We start from the raw sequence: 19,120 nt of genomic DNA on the forward strand, positions 1-19,120 counted from the left end.
ACACGCAGAGCCGTCTCCAGCTAATTTCTTGTAGACTCTTCTTCAGAAATGAGACGAGTTCCACTGCTAGCATTCAGCAGCATTTGCAGCCTGATTCATCATTGGGAGGTTTTGCGAGTCTGAAATAGCGAATCATAAGGAATCGCTATTCCAGACTCGCAAAACGGGATTCATGTAGGAATAGCAATATTTTTTGGGATTCCTACAGATTCCTTATTTGCGATTAGCAATTAGCTAATCGCAAATAAGATAGCGATTTAAAGGGTGCCAGGGGTGTCCAGAGGACACCCTGTAGCACCCCTTAAATGCTAATTTAAACAGGTGTTGCGCACACACATGTCCAAAGGACATGTGTGTGTGCAACATGCAACTCAGAAAAATGCTTTTAAAAGCATTTTTCGGAGTTTTCGCTATTTACCACGAGGTTTGACCTCGCGGTAAATAGCAGCCCGAAATTGCGATTTCGCAATTTGAAAATGGATGATGAATTGCATTTAAGGAATTTCAAATAGAGATTCCTTAAATGCAATTCCTCGCAAATTTGCGAATTCGCTATTACCGAGTTTTGCATTTGGGATGATGAATCCCAAATGCAAAAATTGCACCCTTTGCGAGCGCTATTACCTTTAATGAATGTAATTAATTAATTAATTAAATGAATTGGTTCCTTACTTCCTCCCTCGTTCATTTCCTTGTCAACACGAAGGGTTAGCATTCTAGTTGTTTATTGCAACTATTTCTGCGGTCGCGTCCTTCCTTTGTTTTTACTGGTGCTCTCTCTTCCTTACTTTTGACATAGTCCTTCTTCATGGTCTATGGCAAGCTTCCTGCCTGCCCTTTGGTCCAGTGGTGGCGTGATGGGTGCAGAGTTCACTTGTAGTGTTGCTTAAGAAGGGTACCAGCCAGTGTCGGAGCACCTGTTAGGGAGAGGAGACGAAGGCAAGAGGGGGAGCGTATTGCAAGATGCATCGACTCAGCGTGGTACTCGGGCACGTCCTTCCAGGGGCTCAGGGCTCGCTTGGAACCCGCACGAGCTCGCTGCAGGCTGCGCCCTGCTCAGCACCTCAGCACAGGGACAGCCCCGATGACATTGTGGTGGTGCACGGTCTGCGCACTGCCATCTGCAAAGCCAAGCGAGGCGCCTTCAAGGTAAAGTACCACCGTTGCTTATTCCGTGCCTCTCACAGTCATTCTTTCACTGCAGGAACTTTGTCATTCTATGCATAGTAGTCCCACTCACTTGGGGATCTACTGCAGTCACTGCATTTCTTTTTTGCAGATTTATATAGCGCATATCCGACCCGAAGGTATCGGAGCGCTTTACATGCGCACCAGTTACGTTACACAACGACACATTCATTTTTGGTAGGCACGGGGAGATTAAGTGATCTGCCCAGAATCACAGGATGCTGAGCCGACGCCGAGAATCGAACCCGGATCTCCAGCTCTAGGAGTAAGGCTCTATCCTCTCCCAAGCGCTCAGTGAGAGTCTCTGCTCACCGCAGAGGAGCTGTTCAATTCTAGCGTCTTTTTTTGCTGTAGATCGCCTCTACTCTGCCATTTGCTTGTTTCCTTTCGGTGGTATTCACTCGCCATCTCCGTTCTTATAACAGTCGCTTTAGAGCCTCACGCGATGAAGAGCACCAGATAATATTGCCACGCAAATGATTGTAATCCAATTCTGAAATTGTTTCGTCTGGCACTTACTGCAGAGACGTCATTCGCTGCCTGTGCAGGCCCCCTCTTTCTGCTACATACCTTCACTCACAGCAAAACTTCCACTCACAATAGAACTCTCTCACTGCATAGCCTTAACTCTTAGTAATTAGAGAGGTGGGTAAGTCAGCCAATTAACTGGAAGATGAACCAGAAGTCTTGGAGTCTAACTTTGCCATACGAGCCAAAACAAGAGCCAAGGGATTGCAGGATGTGGCATTTATATCACGCAATCAATGTCATGTAAAATATGTAAACACTCTTTAAGATTAAAAAAGGTTATTTCTGAAGCCTTTGATTTAATTTAATACTTTAGATTGCAGTACCTCATCTGGATCAAAATCTGCTTAAATCTCCCATTTAACAACAGATTAATTAGTTCTGCCATGGCGCAGTTGTACTCAGTACGATTCCCTTGTGGATAGTACATGTCTCACCCCTTCCCCCCAGGTGATCCCATTTAGATCTGTCCCTCAGCAACTTCGGTATAAGCGTGAATAAGTCTTTTGTGTCGATTACGTTTCCCCATAAGTCTGATGCGCAGTCATTTCTCTCTCTTTACCTCAGTTTTCAGTGAATAGTAAATCAGTATTTTGTATTTGTGCTCCCTTTAGCGTGTTCTCAGCAATTCAGTTCCACCACAGGTGGGGGCTAGTTGAGCTTGTGTGCTGCTTCCACAGCTGGCGCTGTGGATATCAGGTGAGGCTTAATTCGTCTTGCAGCGCGGCTGTTTGTGACTGTTATATGCCACTCAACGGGGCCTGGCGTGTCCATCCTTTGCCAGGGGCGGTGGGTGACATTTGAAAGTGGTGGGGCGCAAAGTGATTTGCATACAACACCGTAGCGAGCGAGAGTAGCGAGCGAGGCCGAACCCCAACAGGGGGGTTTGGGGGGATAACCCCCCCTCAAGAAAATTTTGAAAAAAAAGAAGAAAAATCGTGCATTTTCAAGCAAATTTGAGAAAGCAGGAAGGTTAATAAAGCAATTGTGAAAGTGCAGTCATTACATTAATAGATGGCATAACATAGGTGTGAGAAGTTGGCCCGATATGCAACGTTCGCTATTCTAGCGACCGCTATGTATCGTTCCAACGACCCTTATGGTGTTTGGTTGTAAGTCAACCTATAGACCAGCTATCCTAGTAGCGTGGATACGAGCAGTCTAAGGCTAAAGACTCGAGAGGGCGTGTTAAGCCAGCTGTTTACCACACATGTACCCCTTGAACACCCAGTGAAAGGACACCACACAAGTGTTATGAAAATAAACAGTATATTTATTAAGAATCACAACAGCCCTGTACTCTTTATGAGGACAGGGTACTTAGCACAAACCAAATCTCTTTGGAAAATACTTCAAGTGCACAGTTTAAAACAAGTGTCCGGGGACACGGAAAGGTTAAGGCAAGTCGGAAGCGAGGGACTCGGGACCCTAGAGTAAGGAGGCTATGCAGGCACCGAAATGCCGAGTTACCTAGCCACGAGGGCTGCGGCTGCACAAGTCTTACAGGCGTCGGGGTCTTCGCTGACGAGCCAGGAGCCGGAAGAAAAGGAGTTGCTGGCCGGCGACCAGTGCTGAATAGTTCGTAGGGATCCAAGCCTGGATCGGAGATTGATGAAACCTGAAAGCAGAGGGGACCAAGTTCGTACTACTAGCCAGTAGTCAGAGGGTACCAGGAAGGCACCGGTTGGCCGTCACCTCGACCAGGTGAGTGGGCGACGCTAGGCTCTGCAGTCTCTCGGACCAGGAGGCGTTATCGGCGACCACGGTGGAGGTGCGAGCTGTCCCACGACGGATGTCGCTGTCGGCGTCTTGAGTGGACCAGGAGGGTCCGGGGTGCTTCTCGAAAAGATGGAAGCAAGGGCCAGTCTGGAGCAACCAGACCGGCAGTGTTGATTCTCGGATGTCGTCACAGAAGGACACGAGCCAATGGCTAGTGACCAGACAACGTGCTGAGCAGCGAGCAGAAGGGCCCCACGCAGATCGTGGAGATGCTGGGAGACTGCACTTCGGTGCTGGAGCGGCTCAGGGTCGGGGCTTCTCGGACCCCAGAGCACTCACCAGAGAGTTACCTCGATGGTCGTGCTGGTTTTTAAGAGCGTGCAGGTTCTGATGATGGCCGGTCCCTCGAGGTCTCGTCGCACCCACAGATCACAGCTGAGCTGATGACGTGGGTAGAGGTCAGAGGTGCCAGGGAAGCCGGTTCTCGTCGAGCTGGGCCGTCGGATTCCTTGAGGAAGGACTTACAGCAAACCGCAGAGTTCTTAGATGGTGCCCGCTGATGCAGGGTGACTACTCCTTAGCCACAAGGGAGAAATCTTGAGAAGAGTCTTGAAGGTCCTTTCGTAGAAAGTAGTTCTTGATTCAAAGATGATCTAATTTGGAAGGGTCCCCGCTCCGGCCTTTATCCTAAAGAAAGGGGTGGGTACATGACTAGGTCCTGCCCTAAGGGTGGGACCAGGAAGGGGGGTAGTTACGCCCCTCTCCCCCTGCCGGGCTTTCCCCAGGCCAGGGCTGTCGCCCCTGGAACTGGTTCTAACCGGCAGATGCGTAGTGAGCACCGGGGTGCCACTCCGCAGTCACCTTCTCGCCAAAGCCCTACCTACCCAGAATACACAAACCCTGTCTGGGACGGTGCGAACACCGCCCTCGACAGGAAACCCTTTGTCCAAGCGCTCCTCGCTGGAAGGACTCCCAGCAGCAGGAGGTCAGACTCGTGTCTGTGGTGGCAGCATCCATTTTGTGGAGCTGAGGCTTCAGTTAACTTTAACCGGGGTTCACAGTTACGTGCATGTCGTGTCCCTCTAGAAGGGTGGAATGCTAACCTCATCGCCAGAATTGGTGAGAGGGCAGCACCCCGATTCGTATGACACCTTACTCGACATGCCTTGATAACGCGACACCGAAGTTACCGATGTGGTACGCGTTATCATGGAACAGCCATTGGGTCTTGATTCCGCAAGCTGCAACCGGGCTCGGCTCGGGCCTGAACCTAGCTCACACGAGCCCACGCACTCTGCCTTCAGGATTGTTAAGGCCTGCCATAGGAGTGACTGATAGGAACTCGGGTGTCCATTGTATGGTTAGATATAGAGCTACTATACCTAAAGCAAAGGGTGATTACACGACTTCGCCCCAGCTGTCATGCAGCCAGTTGTGTCAGATTTAGGAGGCCAGCCAGAGGTGGCATAATACATGCTGCAGCCCCTGGCGGCCCTGGGTACACCTATGCCCTGGGTTACAGGGTCTGATAAGGTGGCCCAGTACCAATTAGTAAATGCACCTAGGGCACATATCGTAATTTAGAGAGAGAACAGCCAGGCTGTGGGTCTGATTGGCAGGCCCACAGCCAGAGAAAGTCGTAAACCAGTGAGACAAAAGCAAAAAATCTGGGTGATCATAGGATTGCAGACCCTACTCTCCTACAATAGGTAGCTGCTTATTCAGTATAACCACATACATTCCGTCCTATTATGCTCAGGTGCTGAATTCAGACTATAAGACTTTCATGAGCATCAGTTTCGTAACATCAAAGTGAACCCCTAAGTCCAAGCATTTATTTAACATTGCTCAGCAGTCTGTCACGAGAGTCAAAGGAAGCAAATATTTTATGTATGCTGCTGGAAAAACCTCCAAAACCTGCCTACTTCCTCTTAAGTGATGTCTGACTCCTGAATGGCAAAGACACCCACTTGCATTAAATATGTGTATCTCGGTGGCAAGATCCGGCTACATGGTGCACACAAAGATCACGCTAAAAGTTATGGGCACACAGAGTCCACCTCGAAAATAAATACCAACTTGAAATACCATGTTTTAACAGTGTGGCTCACGCTCGCACTATGCACAGCTTGAGGCAATTAAATAAAGGCATGTCAGTCGCAATGATTTAGATTATCAGCTTTCACAAAGTGCTAAAACAAATGCCGTCCTGAACAATTTGTTGTCATTCATTCCAAATGTATTCCAACAATCAATGTCATACATAACAGCGTAACAGCGCCATGAGACCCAACAGGGTGATATGTCTGCGCTCAATAAAAACCATTAATAATAATAATACAGGGCTCTCTCAGTCTTCCTAGTTCCACACTGGTAACTAAATGATCGCAGGGAGTAACCTGGGCCTTGTGTTGGAGTCAACTTATGACTGAGTCAAAACTGCAAGAGCGTCAGGCGCATGGGGCTCAGAGCTGCCAAAGGGCCACTCTGGGGAACCTATGTGGCCAAATGGAAGGCCCATGGGACAAAAACAAGCCAAACACTAAAAGCACCTCCTAGGGGAACAAAAGACAGCCTTTTCAACCGTAAACACAGTACATTATGCACAATACTTACCTTGCATGGTATAAGACACATTTTTGGATTCAGCATTTAATCAAAAGCGCATGTCAGACCAACCGATTAATTGGATATATTGTCTCCCAAGAATCCATCTCCTGGATGACTTTGCACTGTGCTATAGCCAGGGCCACTGGAATTATGAATAATGGAGGGCCAAATTATGTGGCAGGCTTAGTAAATTCTGCAACAAGAAAAAGAAAATTATGCAGCGTAATGCTGCATATTTTCTGATAGTATTTCTTTATATTTTTTTAAATTTTACACTTGTTAGCACTGTCTGGGCATTTGTTGTACCTCATTAGTACCTGTTTAACACCCTAATATAGCAATGAGCAACAGAAATTTGACCAGTCAAGCTTGCAAAGGGTCTTCCACTCAACGGCAATATGTGTATCTCCGTTTTCAACCATTTGAGCCAAAAACACATTTTAATTTGTTAAAATCAGCAGATTAGGCGGCAGATGATGAATTATGTGGCAAGTCTCTAACTATGCGAAAATCGCCACAGCCGCACAACACAATTCCATTCACTCTGACTATACCTAATAAAGTTGAATTAATTTGCCTGCCCATACCGTTTTCCTTTCAGCTTTCTGTGACAAGGTCCTAGTCACATCTGTCTTGTCGAGCATTGTTGATGCAAACTGACGGTATTGGCATCCGTTCCCCATTAACCACAAGCTGCCCGGTGAACGGGTCCATCACAACCTCTAGAAGGAGATGCACATTGGAGGCTGACAATGGTAAGAGTGTATGACATGCAGGTGGGGCAGTGTGATGGATTGTGGTGTAAACTGCACACATGATGGGTACTTTGGAAACGTACCCCACTCCAATCCACCCCACTCCAGTTCAAAACCTCCCCCTCACTCCAGTCCAATCCACACAACTCCAATCCACCCCACCCCACTCCAATCTGCCCTGCCCCAGTGTACCTCATTCAAACTCCCACTTTAATTCGCCCCCATTCCACCTCATCCCATTACAATCCACCCAACCCCAATTCAATTTACCCCACTCCAATTCACCCAACCCCAACCCAATGCACCCCACTACAATTTAATCCACCCACCCCACTCCAATTCAATCCACCCACCCCAAACCACTCTACTCAACCCAATCCACCCAACCGCAATGAAATCCACTCCACCCCACCCCACCCTACCACACTCCAATCCACCCACTCTACCCCATCCACCCCGTTCTACCTCAATCCAAACCACTTCACCCAATTCCACCCCAGTCTGCGCCTTTCTAAGCCACTCCACTTTATAACACTGACCCACTGAACTCTACTCCCCCTACTTCACTATATAACCCTACTCCAACAATTCCACTCTACAACACTATACTCCACTCTTTGACACTCTACTCCCCGACTCCCTCTACGACACTCTACTCTCCTACACTCTACTCCCCTTCATTATATGACAATCTACTCTTCTCCTTTCCACTACACTCCACACCACTAACATTTAGCCATGCTGAACAGTAGCCACACCGGTGTACATCATTGCTAAAACACATCCCCAAAGATCCAATAGCACTGGCATATGTGAGACCTATTGGTTATGTCAATGCTTGTTTTTCTATTGGAAATGTAGCAACCCTATATCATATCCAAAATTATTTCGTGGTGTTCAACACCAAACACCCCCTCTGACGATATGCCCCTGAATTCTGAAAGGATCAAACTTCTTAATATGCCCCGTATCCAAACAGAGCCATTGCCAAGCAATACACTGAATACACAGGCCTTCTGTAACCAACCATAAAGACACCAGGCCGCCCTGACTCCGCCCAATGAGAACGGCAGAACCCTGAAGGGCACCCGGGCTCTAAAAACAGCAGAGGACCGTAAATGATACAAGTCTGGATAAAAGAGGGTATAACATAGCTACACCTATAGCACTCCTAATGACAGTGCTAACACGTGTCCCTCTAAAGTTGATAAAATAGGTAACATTAAATTGGCTCAAAAAAAGTCTGTTATTTACACTTTGCATACCTAGCAAACGCCAACTTCTATGATGGCAAATTGCAAGGTACATTTAAACCACAGCAAAACACTACTTTGAGGACAGGTGTACAGATGTAAGCCACACACACATTCACACACACTATGCTGTATTGCGAGCTTTGCAAACGAATTTGAAAGTAGTGTTTTTTTTGTTGTTGCTTTTTTTTACAATATGTTTATGTTTTTGAGATTTTTATTGCGCACGAATACCCTAGGGTGTCTCGGCGCATGCAGAACTTCCTAATAACAGAAGGCATCTAAAGGGATCACTGGTTGAATAACCAAGTCTTCAAAAACTTGCGGAACATGATGAGAGTAGGGCAAGTTTTTATAGCCAATGGGAGGGAGTTCCACAGCCTGGGGGTTGCTACCAAGAAGCGCCTGTCTCCCCATGTGGTGGTTCTGGTGCGTGGCACCGGGAGCATGTGTGTGGAGGCTGATCGTAAAGATCTTTTGGGAACATAGATTCGGAAGGTGTCCTTCAGGAACCTAGGTCCTGAGTCATGAATGGCTTTATAGGCGATGCAAAGAGCCTTGAACTTTATCCGACTCTTTACTCTCAGCCAGTGTAGGTGGTATATGGCTGCGGAAGTGGGGTGACGAGTTGGAACGCCGAGCAGTATTCTAGCTGCCGCGTTCTGCACTGATCGCAGCTTGGATATAGCCTGCTCCTGAGCATTGAGGAAAAGGGCATTGCTGTAGTCCATTTTTGAGAAGACAAGCGTGGTGATTAAGGTTTTTCCTGCAGTTGAGGGGAGATACGGCAGCAACTTCTTGATTTTCCTCAACATATAGAAAGAGGATGCCGCCACAGCGTTGACATGATGCTTAAAAGACAGTTTATCATCGAACATGATGCCGAGATTCCTGACCTTGGTTACTGGTGTGGGGGGGGACCCATATCACTGGGCCACCAGGTTGCAGACCACTCAGGAGAGAGCCTGCCGAAGGTCAGCACCTCGGTCTTATCCGAGTTCAATTTTAAACTGTTATCCGCCATCCAAGAGCTGATGGCCATCATCCCTTCCTGGAATCTAGCGGCGACTGCGGGACCATCTTTTTGAACTGCCAGCACCAGTTGGGTGTCATCGGCATAGGTGGTTAGCCACAGCCCGTGAGCTTTTATAACCCTCGCCATGTCTGCCACATATATATTGAATAATGTGGGGCTTAGTGAGGATCCCTGAGGGACCCCGCAAGGAAGAGTGAAAGTGGGCGAGTAGAAATTGCCCAGTTTCACCGCTTGAGTTCGGTTGGCCAGAAACGAGGCAATGAGATCTTTTGTGCGATGAGTTACCCCCAGGGATGCGACACGGTCGACCAGGATGGAGTGGTCGACCGTGTCGAAGGCGGCGGACAGATCAAGGAGCACCAGGACCGCCGCACCCCCCTGATCCATGATAGTCCTGATCTCATCGGAAGCCTTTATCAAGGCCGTTTCTGTGCCATGATATTTCCTGAACCCGAACTGAGTATCATCTAGAAGATCGTGATGGTCAATGAACTCAGATAGTTGCAGGTTCATAACCGACTCAAATATTTTGGCCGGGAAAGGTAGGCAAGCATTAGGCCTATAGCTGGCCGAGTCAGTGGGGTCTAGAGACGGCTTTTTCAATAGCGGTTTAATAACTGCCTTTTTCCAGACTTCCGGATAAATGCCTGTTTGGAAGATGGAATTGCAAAGACCCGAGAGCAGAGGACGGCCCGGGACCAGGGTTCGATTCCCGGCACGGCAGGTTTCTGGACCAGGGTCAGCGGACTCGATAATTCTCTCGCCTCGGTGCCCACTCTGATCAGCGATCGCACTCGGCAACTCTGGGCATTAGCTTGCCTCATCTTCACTAACGGCCCCACCAGACCGCCGGGGATGCCTGGTCTCACCCTGGAGATACCCATTAAGGGACCATCTCTCAGGTAAGCCAGGAAGGGTTTCGCAGCGGTCGAAGCGCCTTGGGACCCTACGGGTAAGTAGTGCGCTATATAAATGCCTATACATTTACATTTACATAACAGTGACTCGGGAGAGAGCGGGCATTAATGAGTGCTACTTGGATGTGGCGTTTGGGTCTTGGGCCAGGGGTGAGCTTTACAGGGGAGGGACGGGGGAGAGCAAAGTTGCAGCCTGGACAAGCGGCGGCTACGGATATTAGACAGGTAGAGGGGGGCAGACATAAACACCGGTTACTAGGGGCCCCAGAATTAAGATATATCTACAAAATATATATCTCTACATCACATATCTATGCTGTCTTCCAAATTGTTCCGAAAGCCTTCTTTTCTTTTTCACTAAAGACGCCAGGGCAGAATTTTTTCAAATGGGTGAGGCAAATGAATGAGCAGCACTAAATTGATGTTTCGTAAAAGTGAGAGATTTTGGTTACACATTAAGAGATATTAACGAGCGCACGTGTCGATCGGAGCTTGCTCTTTTCATCTCACCTCTTTAATATTTACGACCTATTTCCTCGTGTTGGGAAGAATAGAACAGCCGGCGTATAGACACACGGTGTAATTTAGAAACTTCAGAAATTGAAATCTTTCAACATATGTGGGTAAAAAACTCGTCCATTCGCTTCTTTCGCATCCCCTGGTCTTGACACACTAGTGCCCATCCACAATTCTGTTCCCCAGTGGTCCCGTGCACATAGACCATGGGAATTCAAATGTGCCTTTTTTCAAGTTCCTTACCTTCTTTTTCTGCGTGCCTTCTTTGTCCAAGGTATTGGATGGTTTACTTCGTAACATGTCACTTTTTCACAGAAGAAATAGAAGAAAGGATGTTTAAGCTTGCACGCTCCGATTCCTTAAAGTGATATGGAGTTTAAGCAGGAGGGCAAGGTGTTGTGCACATTGCGGCACTCCGGTCAGGTTATGTGAAAACCGAGGATCTCAGGAGCCTCCGTGAATCGGGCAACGCTGAAAGCAACGGTGCTGCGGACCCTCGCTGATGCCAGGTAAGGAGCTGGAGATATCATCAGTGAGACAGTGACCCACAAGTTCCCCTATGCACTGGATACGATACACATATTCATTAACTAAGCCAGGGCCACCCGCCTCACTGCACACTTTCTGGAGAAGGGCCATGGTCCTGAAGATTTTTACTGGACAGTCCTTGAGCAACCACACATTCCTGACTCATGTGCGGATGTCAGCCGCTTTTTGTTCAAAATTGAACAAAAATGGGTATACCGCCTCAACAGCGACAAGGAGGGCCTCAATGAGCCCATACCCTGGATGTCCCTTTGAATGTCGCCCTGTATAGTGTCATCATACACCATCCGTTAACACCTTGCGGAAAGTTGTCCAGCAGCCACGTTCCAGCATGTGTACACTCTGACACTATTGCCTTGGAGAATGTGATCTTAAACACCATGGAGTGTGTTTTGAGCTGCCACACACTCAACAACATATGAGTGTCATATTATTTTAACTACACTTAGTTGTGCAGCCTAGAGTATGTTCCAACACTTTTTAGAAACATTTTTTGTCCTTAATTACAGGCAGAAACGGGTACGCGGGTACGCGAACTACATTTCCCAGAATCCCCAGCACCACGTGACTGCCCTTGTCACGTGACGCCTGGGAATGACTCACGATTATACAAAACATCATCTTGTTCCGTGATCGGTGCCCCCCCGAGCAGTACTGAAGACTGCCCGGAGACACCGACGGAATAGGTGAGTGAACGCTGCCTGTGCGCACTGATTTCTTAACGCGCGTGGTATATTTTCCTTTTCTTAAACGCGCATACGGAGAAACACACGCCGCTAATGGCTACTCCGATTTTATGATACAAAGTTTTGCGATCATCGCGCTGATTTCGAGGCACCATAACAAAGTGTTGGCATTCATTTAACAAGTAACGTCTGTACGGAGCGTTTTCCATATTTAAGAGCTCTCCATGATCGCAAGCTCACCATAACCAAGTGTTGGCATTCATTTAACAAGTAACGTCTATACGGAGCGCTGTCCATGTTTAAGAGCTCTCCATGATCGCACAACTGTGTACTCTGCAGCGGTACTTTTGTACTATGAAACACTCACTGTCATTCTAAATGAGCTCAGCCTAGAGCATACCATTAGAGCAATTCATCATTCTGTGCTCAGCCACGTTATTCTCTCGCTTTTAAGCATAACGCGAGAGACTCTGAATATACAAACATTTGGTGTTCGTCCTCACTGACTATGATAGATCACGGCGGGCATGCCCAGAAGTCTGTCACCACTTGATTTATAAGAGGTCCAGACCACCTCTTGTCTCGAAGTATACTCTATTTTTACTTTGCTTTGTCTTGTGTCACATGATAAACCGCTCTGTAAATACTATATGATTATCCCCAGAGCGGTGCTCCTTTTACCTGCGCTGCAGCCAGGTGGGGTGAAGCCTCTCAACCTACATATATGGGTGAGTGTATACTTGAGACTATGTCCTAGTATGAGTGAACATATTGCATTGCCATTATGATTACAAACAGAAACAATGTGAATAACATTAAGTGTCCTATTTGTTTCTTTGTTTGTTTTACATGTTGGATCCCTTACCACTATGCACTAACAGTATACGGTTGAGTACGCCTGGATGTCCAGGTGATATCTTTTCATTATTTATCTTATTTCTATTTACAAAGCAGTAGTGTATCTCTTAGGTCCTGAAGAATGCATTAGAAACTCCTTTCTTATGAATGCAGAAACATGTCGACCACCAATAAGTGCGGTTATTATTTAAAACCTGCACCCACACCTGCCTTTTAATCTTAGGGATTGGGGGATATTAATAAATTTCTCTTTTCCACCCAACTCACCTAATTTTATCATTACCCTTCACTTTTTCACTCCAATCACCAGACTCTGCTTTTTTCATTAGCCACTATCATACCCTTCTGTTCTGCCCTCACATCACATCTCGGTCACGGTAACTACTTACCGGCCGTCGTGTCTCCTGGGTAAGGAGATCCCAAATGATGACAACAAGGGCGGTACAGTGTGGCTTCTGATGGGAACAATACATTTTTCTCCATATACTCTTGAGTCTTGACTTGACCGCTCACTAACTATTGTTTCTCACTGATACTGTTTTGCATGCATTTGGTATAGTGGTCCTTCCTGCTTGACTTACTGACCTACTCTTTGACCCCCAGATATTATTTGTTGTTGTATGCTGACGTGGACCCTGAACAAGGAAGCTGTAGCCAACTCGGGCGAAGCACATGTCGAAGCAGGCCATCCTAACTTGGGCTAACACACAGGGCACAGCAAATGCAGTCCCGACCGGAGCTGATACACACAGCTAGGCGGATGCAACAGTAAGGCAAATGCAGTTTGCCATGAGCCGATGTGTGGAGGTACATAGACTTTTATGCTTCTCTCTAGGAACTGTCGAGAGAGACCAGGAGAACGTTTGCAGCACAGGTTGTTCCTGGCTTCATTATCTCAGGCAGTCCACTTTTTCTGACTGTTCCTCAGCCCAGGAAAATGTTGGGCTTCTTTCTCCTCCTGGATAGTCTGTCCTAAAGGTAGGACAGACAGGCATTTTCCATATATAATTAGTAAGGATTCTAGGCACTAGGCAAACTCCCTCTACCCCCACTTCCCAAGCCAAAAGAGCTGACTTCAAGTAATGTTCCCTTCTCTCTTAGAGACTGGCTGTGAGGCAGACACCAGCCTAGGTCACTTAGCAGGCCTTCGCATACTCTGTGTATCACATCTTTCCTTGGTCATGAAGAACTTGGGATGGAAACAAAGTGGGTTGGTTTGGGTCCCAGTTTTATATACATTTTCTAGAAGAAGGATGTGTATCCACAGTCTCTAACTTCAGGACCGGTTTGAGGTGGTTCTCTTTAAAGTATCCTTCTCAGGCTGCTCTCCTGACAACAGCTCTTGCGTAAAGTAGTGGTTCACAAGGCCAAGTGGCACTGGGTCTGTCTCCAGATTAGTGCACCCACAACACTGGCCCAATTAAGTGTGAGGTTTCTGCACCTGAATATCATCAGCCTCCCTGAAGCAATAGTTGGGGTAGGCTAGACCTAGAAACTCATTTTTTGAACAGCAGAAACTGTAGTCTTACCCATCACCCCTACCATCCATTAAATGGCAGTGCATAGGAAGAACTAATCTCCAGCTCCTTGCTAATACAGTTCTCATGGTATTTCTAAAGATAGCCCTGTCTCAATTCTCCATGCTTCAGTCTCTGAATCTCAATCTTCCAGCCATAGGAATGCAAGCAATACACTTCCATTGTCTGGGGAAGCAGTCCTCGTTCTCCTCCCTCTGGCATAGTAAACCAGGTACTTCCAAAATGGAACTAATTTTTCTCATTGCTCATACCTACATACACCTGCTGCACGCATACTAACCTCATACTCCGCATACACACAAAGTCAGCACACGGTTCTGGGTTTCACATAATAGCTGAACTTCACATGCCAGGGGTCAAATCTGGTTAGCACTATATGATCACAGACCATAGTATGGATCCACCATTGCCACAGGACTGGTCCTGGATATTACATTGTCAACGACAGGCCCAGGTCTCTGCGAATACATTATATGAACGTGATTCAAAGCATCTGCTTATAGAGTATTTGTTCAAGGGTGTTCCCCCTTCCTGCGCTTTTCTACTCGTTTAAGAGCCCAGAATTTATTTAATTATTAATATTGTAATAATGCATGTCGTTTTTAGGTATTGCCTGCACAGCGCTTGTGCTTTGCTTGCACAATCTCTTGTAATGAAGAAAACAAATGTTAAAAGGGGCTTAGAGCCCCCCATTACTTACCTTAACTTGCAATTGGTTGGCTCACACGTCGCTCTCGTGTTTTTTTGGTCAGCGCCTGCTCCTTGCCTCCAACTTGCTTCTGGGCTTCAGTATTTGCTTCAGACATTGTCCCTGCTGTGGAGCAATGCGAAAGTATTGCTTCCAGTAGTCTGTGTCCTTCCACTGGCCGCAGGCACTTTGTGGTAGACTTTTTTTCTTCTTTTTTTTTTTTTACATATGTAGTTTTCGGTATACAGTCTTAGAAAGTACATGCCTCTGCAGCCCCTTTTCTTCACCCCTGCACTCCTCCCTCCTCTTGCTTTCCGGTCTTCTTGGAATTTCATCCGCCTCCCTCCTTCTCTTTAATCCTATCCCCTCTTGCAACACAGTCTTTTGTTTCTCACCCTCCCTCTTGTGTTTTTCCCATTTACATAGCACAGACAAGCAATGCCCATTGGGCTAAAAGGGCTTTAGCACCTCTCCAAACTCCCTAGCAGCCTACCCATCCCCACTTGTGTGCTGTAGCCTGGGCTGCAGTTTCATGGGTGCTTGTCTCGGGGAGCGCCTGGGCAGAGTACTGTTGGGGAAACATTTTCTTTTCTTTAGAAAGACCGGTTCAGTTTTTGTGCTGCTGGAAAGTATCTTTAAAGAAGAGGCCAGTGATTCTAAATATACCAATTCAAGGGCCCGTAGTGTGTGCTCTGGCTGTGTTGGGCCATGTGCTTCAGCATTCCGCATTGTTGTAAAGGCGAGCCAATGAATGCCCAATAACACTGGGATGACCAAGGCAGACTGTGATTGACAGGCAATCTCTGCCCTGTTCCCAACCCACTGTTAGCCTGAGTCCATCCAAGCAAAATGGGCACATATTATATTATATTATATGTATTTGCATTTATATAGCGCTTCCTATCCAAGACAAGAGATAGCAAGCACTATATTGATTAAAAAAATGGGAGAACGTTTTTTCTTTTTTAGGTCTTGGCTAGCGTGGCTGCGCACATGCACATCTCTCTCGGCGAGATTTAATGTTTTGGAGGTGTTTCAGTAAAGGGCTTTAAGCCCCGCCCCTCTTTTCCATTGGCTGGCATCACCGTTTATGCTAAACGGTAGCCAGCCATTGGAAAAGAGCTTTTTATGACGTGTACTTTTGGCTTTTTCAGACGGCCCACTTGGACGGGCTCGCCTGTTTTCCTTCTGCCGTGAAAGGTTTCTTATCTGTATGGGGCCATGTGTTTAAACACATGGCCCCATAAATACATGAAATCGTTTGCGATGCACGGAAAGCAGACGAGCCCGTCCATGTGGACCTGGAGGAAAAGCCAAAAGTATACGACAGAAGGAAAGCAGGCCGCGTGCGCTTCGTTACAAAAATGCTCAACCCATTAACTCCATAGAAACATTCAAGCAATTTCTTAAAAAGAGCAGCGTTTCCGCTGGGGAAGAGGGTTCCAGGCATTCAAGGCGCCCGAGCAGCGTATTACATAATATGCCGCTGCCGGGGGTGCAAAGTGCTGCGCTGTGGGATATCGCAGCCCACCCATCTTCTCTTTATCCTCTCACAACGTTCCGACAAACTTTGCTTAGGAGTGCGTACATGAGACAAAAACATAAGCAGGAATGGTCAAGTGTAAATGCAGCCGTAGATGGCCTCTCTGGCATGCCACGGTGAGGAGTGTCAATAGTTTAGGAAGCCTTGTAACAAGGTGTTGGAGTTTTAAGCTAAACCCCCATCCAGTCACGACCAGGAAGAGCTCTGAAGTGGATTATGATGCCCGTATGATGAATCTGAGCGTGACATGTCCCACAATGCCCCAGCTCACCCTTTCACCCAGGGAAGAGGCCTAGCGGCGCCTCAGAGTCCAGGATTCTGCAACAACGGAGAACCCCCCCCCCATGTTCATATCCCAGCAGTGTAGTAAACCAAGAGAAGCCTGTCTTCCCAGCTGTGAATCACGGCACCCTCGAAAGATCCCAAGAACAGTGACACTGAAATGTGTGATCCTCTGCGCAGGAGCCCCATAGCGCACACTATGTGAAGGTGTGAGAGTGGAGGACTTGGATCAGGCCACCCCAGACTCCAAATGTTTACAGGCCTGCAGCGGCCCCGGCGCGAGCACTCGTAATGCTTACTTTACATTTGGCAGGTCCTTACAATTCTTTAATCATAGTATAAATCACATGCGTACAACAAAAAGACACAGACATGCAGAGGAATACCCAGAGCGAAGTCCAACACGCTAAAGCTCAGAGATGTAGATGGTGCTTCTAAGCGCTGCTCACCTGCTGGATTTAAGGTGACCTCTCACCCCGCACAGCTCACTGGTCCCTGGTGTTCTCTTCCTGTCACTCCAGGGTTCTCCACACAGGATTTATTTATTTATTTATAAAGTTTTATTTAGCGCAAACTTGATCCCGAAGGATATCAGAGCGCTTTACAATTTGAGGCAAAGGTAACAAATCAGAACATTAGTCTAACATGGGGAATCTAATGGGCATTGAGATGTTCACTCCTCTCAAAATCGGAATGGTTGTTTTATTAAAAATGCATAGATAGAATGACGGCGATAGATAGATAGATAGATAGATAGAGGGCGATAGATAGAGTGAGGGCGATGGATACATTCCCTTGAATAATCATATTGACAATGCAGAGTATAATGTGTACATCTATGTCTCCTCACGTCTATCTACGCTCTATGCACCTTTCTGGCATGAACATGCTCACAACCAATAATTTACATCATTGCAGAACTTAACTTAAACATTCGGTTCTGCTACACTTGCATGAAGCCTCTTTATTTCGAATGCACATAAGGTCCATGCACGCCACAGGTGCCCCTGAGTGCATTGTATGATAAATCCCACACTGGCATCAGTGTGGGTTTATTATACTGAGAAGTTTGCTACCAAACTTCCCAGGATTCAGTAAAGCCATTATGGTGCTGTGGAGTTCGGAATGAGAAACTCCCAGACCATATACTCTTTATGACTTCACTGCACTTACAATGCCTAAGAATGGCCTTAGACACTGTAGGGGTACAGTGCTCATGCAACTGTACCCTCACCAGTGGTATATAGCACACAGCTAGAAGGGTGTCTTACCTATACCCTAGGCAGTGGGTTGAAGGCAGGACTCACAGGAAGGTGTGCCATGTCGACTCTTCATTTTTCTCTTAACCAAAACACGCAGCCTGCAATAACAGTGTGTGTGTGTGTGTGTGTGTGTGTGTGTTAAGGTATGGGAACTCTAATGGTGGCACAATATGTGCTGCAGCCCTTAGAGGCCTTTCCTGGTCACAGTGCCCTTTGTACCCATGGTACCTTTTACCAGGAACTTACATGTGGCCAGAGAGGTACCAATTTGGGGTACATAGGTACAGTTTTGAGAAAGAACACCGGCCCTGAGAACTTGATTGACATCCCAATAAGTCTTCTTCAGCCTCCACTCCCTGCTGAGAGTCACTGACACCATGCACAGTGGTCCCCTTCTCCACGCAGCTCCAAGACAACGATACTGCACCTGCGCAAGGCTATCTGCTCAGATCGCCTCTTAGCGCTATGTGCGCAACACCCACTCAGTCCCCTGATGCCTATCCTCAGTGCCTTGCTATCCGCTCCCTGCACGAGCTGCACAGAGTAGTGAGATTCACCCAGTGGGCGGTAGATGATGGAGCAAGAGACAGTGCAAATAGCAGTGACAATTTAACTACGCCCATTGTCACTAAATCCGTAGTCAAAACTAGTCATAAAAATATCCAAGAGCATTTTTTTGGAAGGTCCACAAATTCAGACAGAAAACAAAGCCCCTTTCACCCACCTCCATTTTACGCGTCAAAAAGATGGTAAATACCTAAACAATTTCAGAATTAAAGCATCAAAGAAGCACTTTAGGATAAGCTGGTGCGGCCAGCCTCTCCTTTAACTATATATCTTAATTTCTTCTACATTTTAACAGCTACTATGAAATAAAACTCCTGTCTGAGCAGTGCTGACTGCTCAGGCCCGGGCATTGATTCGCACGTGGGCAGCTGAGGAGGCTGCTGAGTGGAGAATGGGCAGTGCACCTTCTTGGCCGCAAGCCACCATGCCCATTACATATTCCGACACCACGGAACCTGCTGAGCTCAAACTGTCACCATGGGCACAGCTTGATCCCGCTGGAAGAGCGTTAAAACATTTACAGAGCAGTGCATTCGGGACAGACTGAGAGGCAGCAGCGAGGAGGGACTTGTGACAGACAGTATCAGTTCCCGAGCAGTTCATTCTTTTGAGGGATGCTTGTTCGCCC

The 19,120-nt window shown here is 47.1% G+C and overlaps 1 protein-coding gene across 1 annotated transcript in view; it reads left to right on the top strand.

Annotated features, from left to right (window-relative positions):
- Positions 1 to 804: 804 nt before the first annotated feature.
- The window catches only part of ACAA1 (acetyl-CoA acyltransferase 1), a 141,195-nt gene continuing 122,879 nt past the window's right edge, over positions 805 to 19,120 (top strand). Inside the window, exon 1 of the mRNA XM_086940884.1 lies at positions 805 to 1,149. Within this exon, the coding sequence (XP_086797010.1) occupies positions 964 to 1,149 (186 nt within the window). The 5' untranslated portion in view covers positions 805 to 963. The remainder of the gene's footprint in view (positions 1,150 to 19,120) is intronic.

The sequence above is a fragment of the Lissotriton vulgaris genome, chromosome 10 (assembly GCF_964263255.1).
Source record: "Lissotriton vulgaris chromosome 10, aLisVul1.2, whole genome shotgun sequence".
In the NCBI taxonomy this organism is placed as follows: domain Eukaryota; kingdom Metazoa; phylum Chordata; class Amphibia; order Caudata; family Salamandridae; genus Lissotriton; species Lissotriton vulgaris.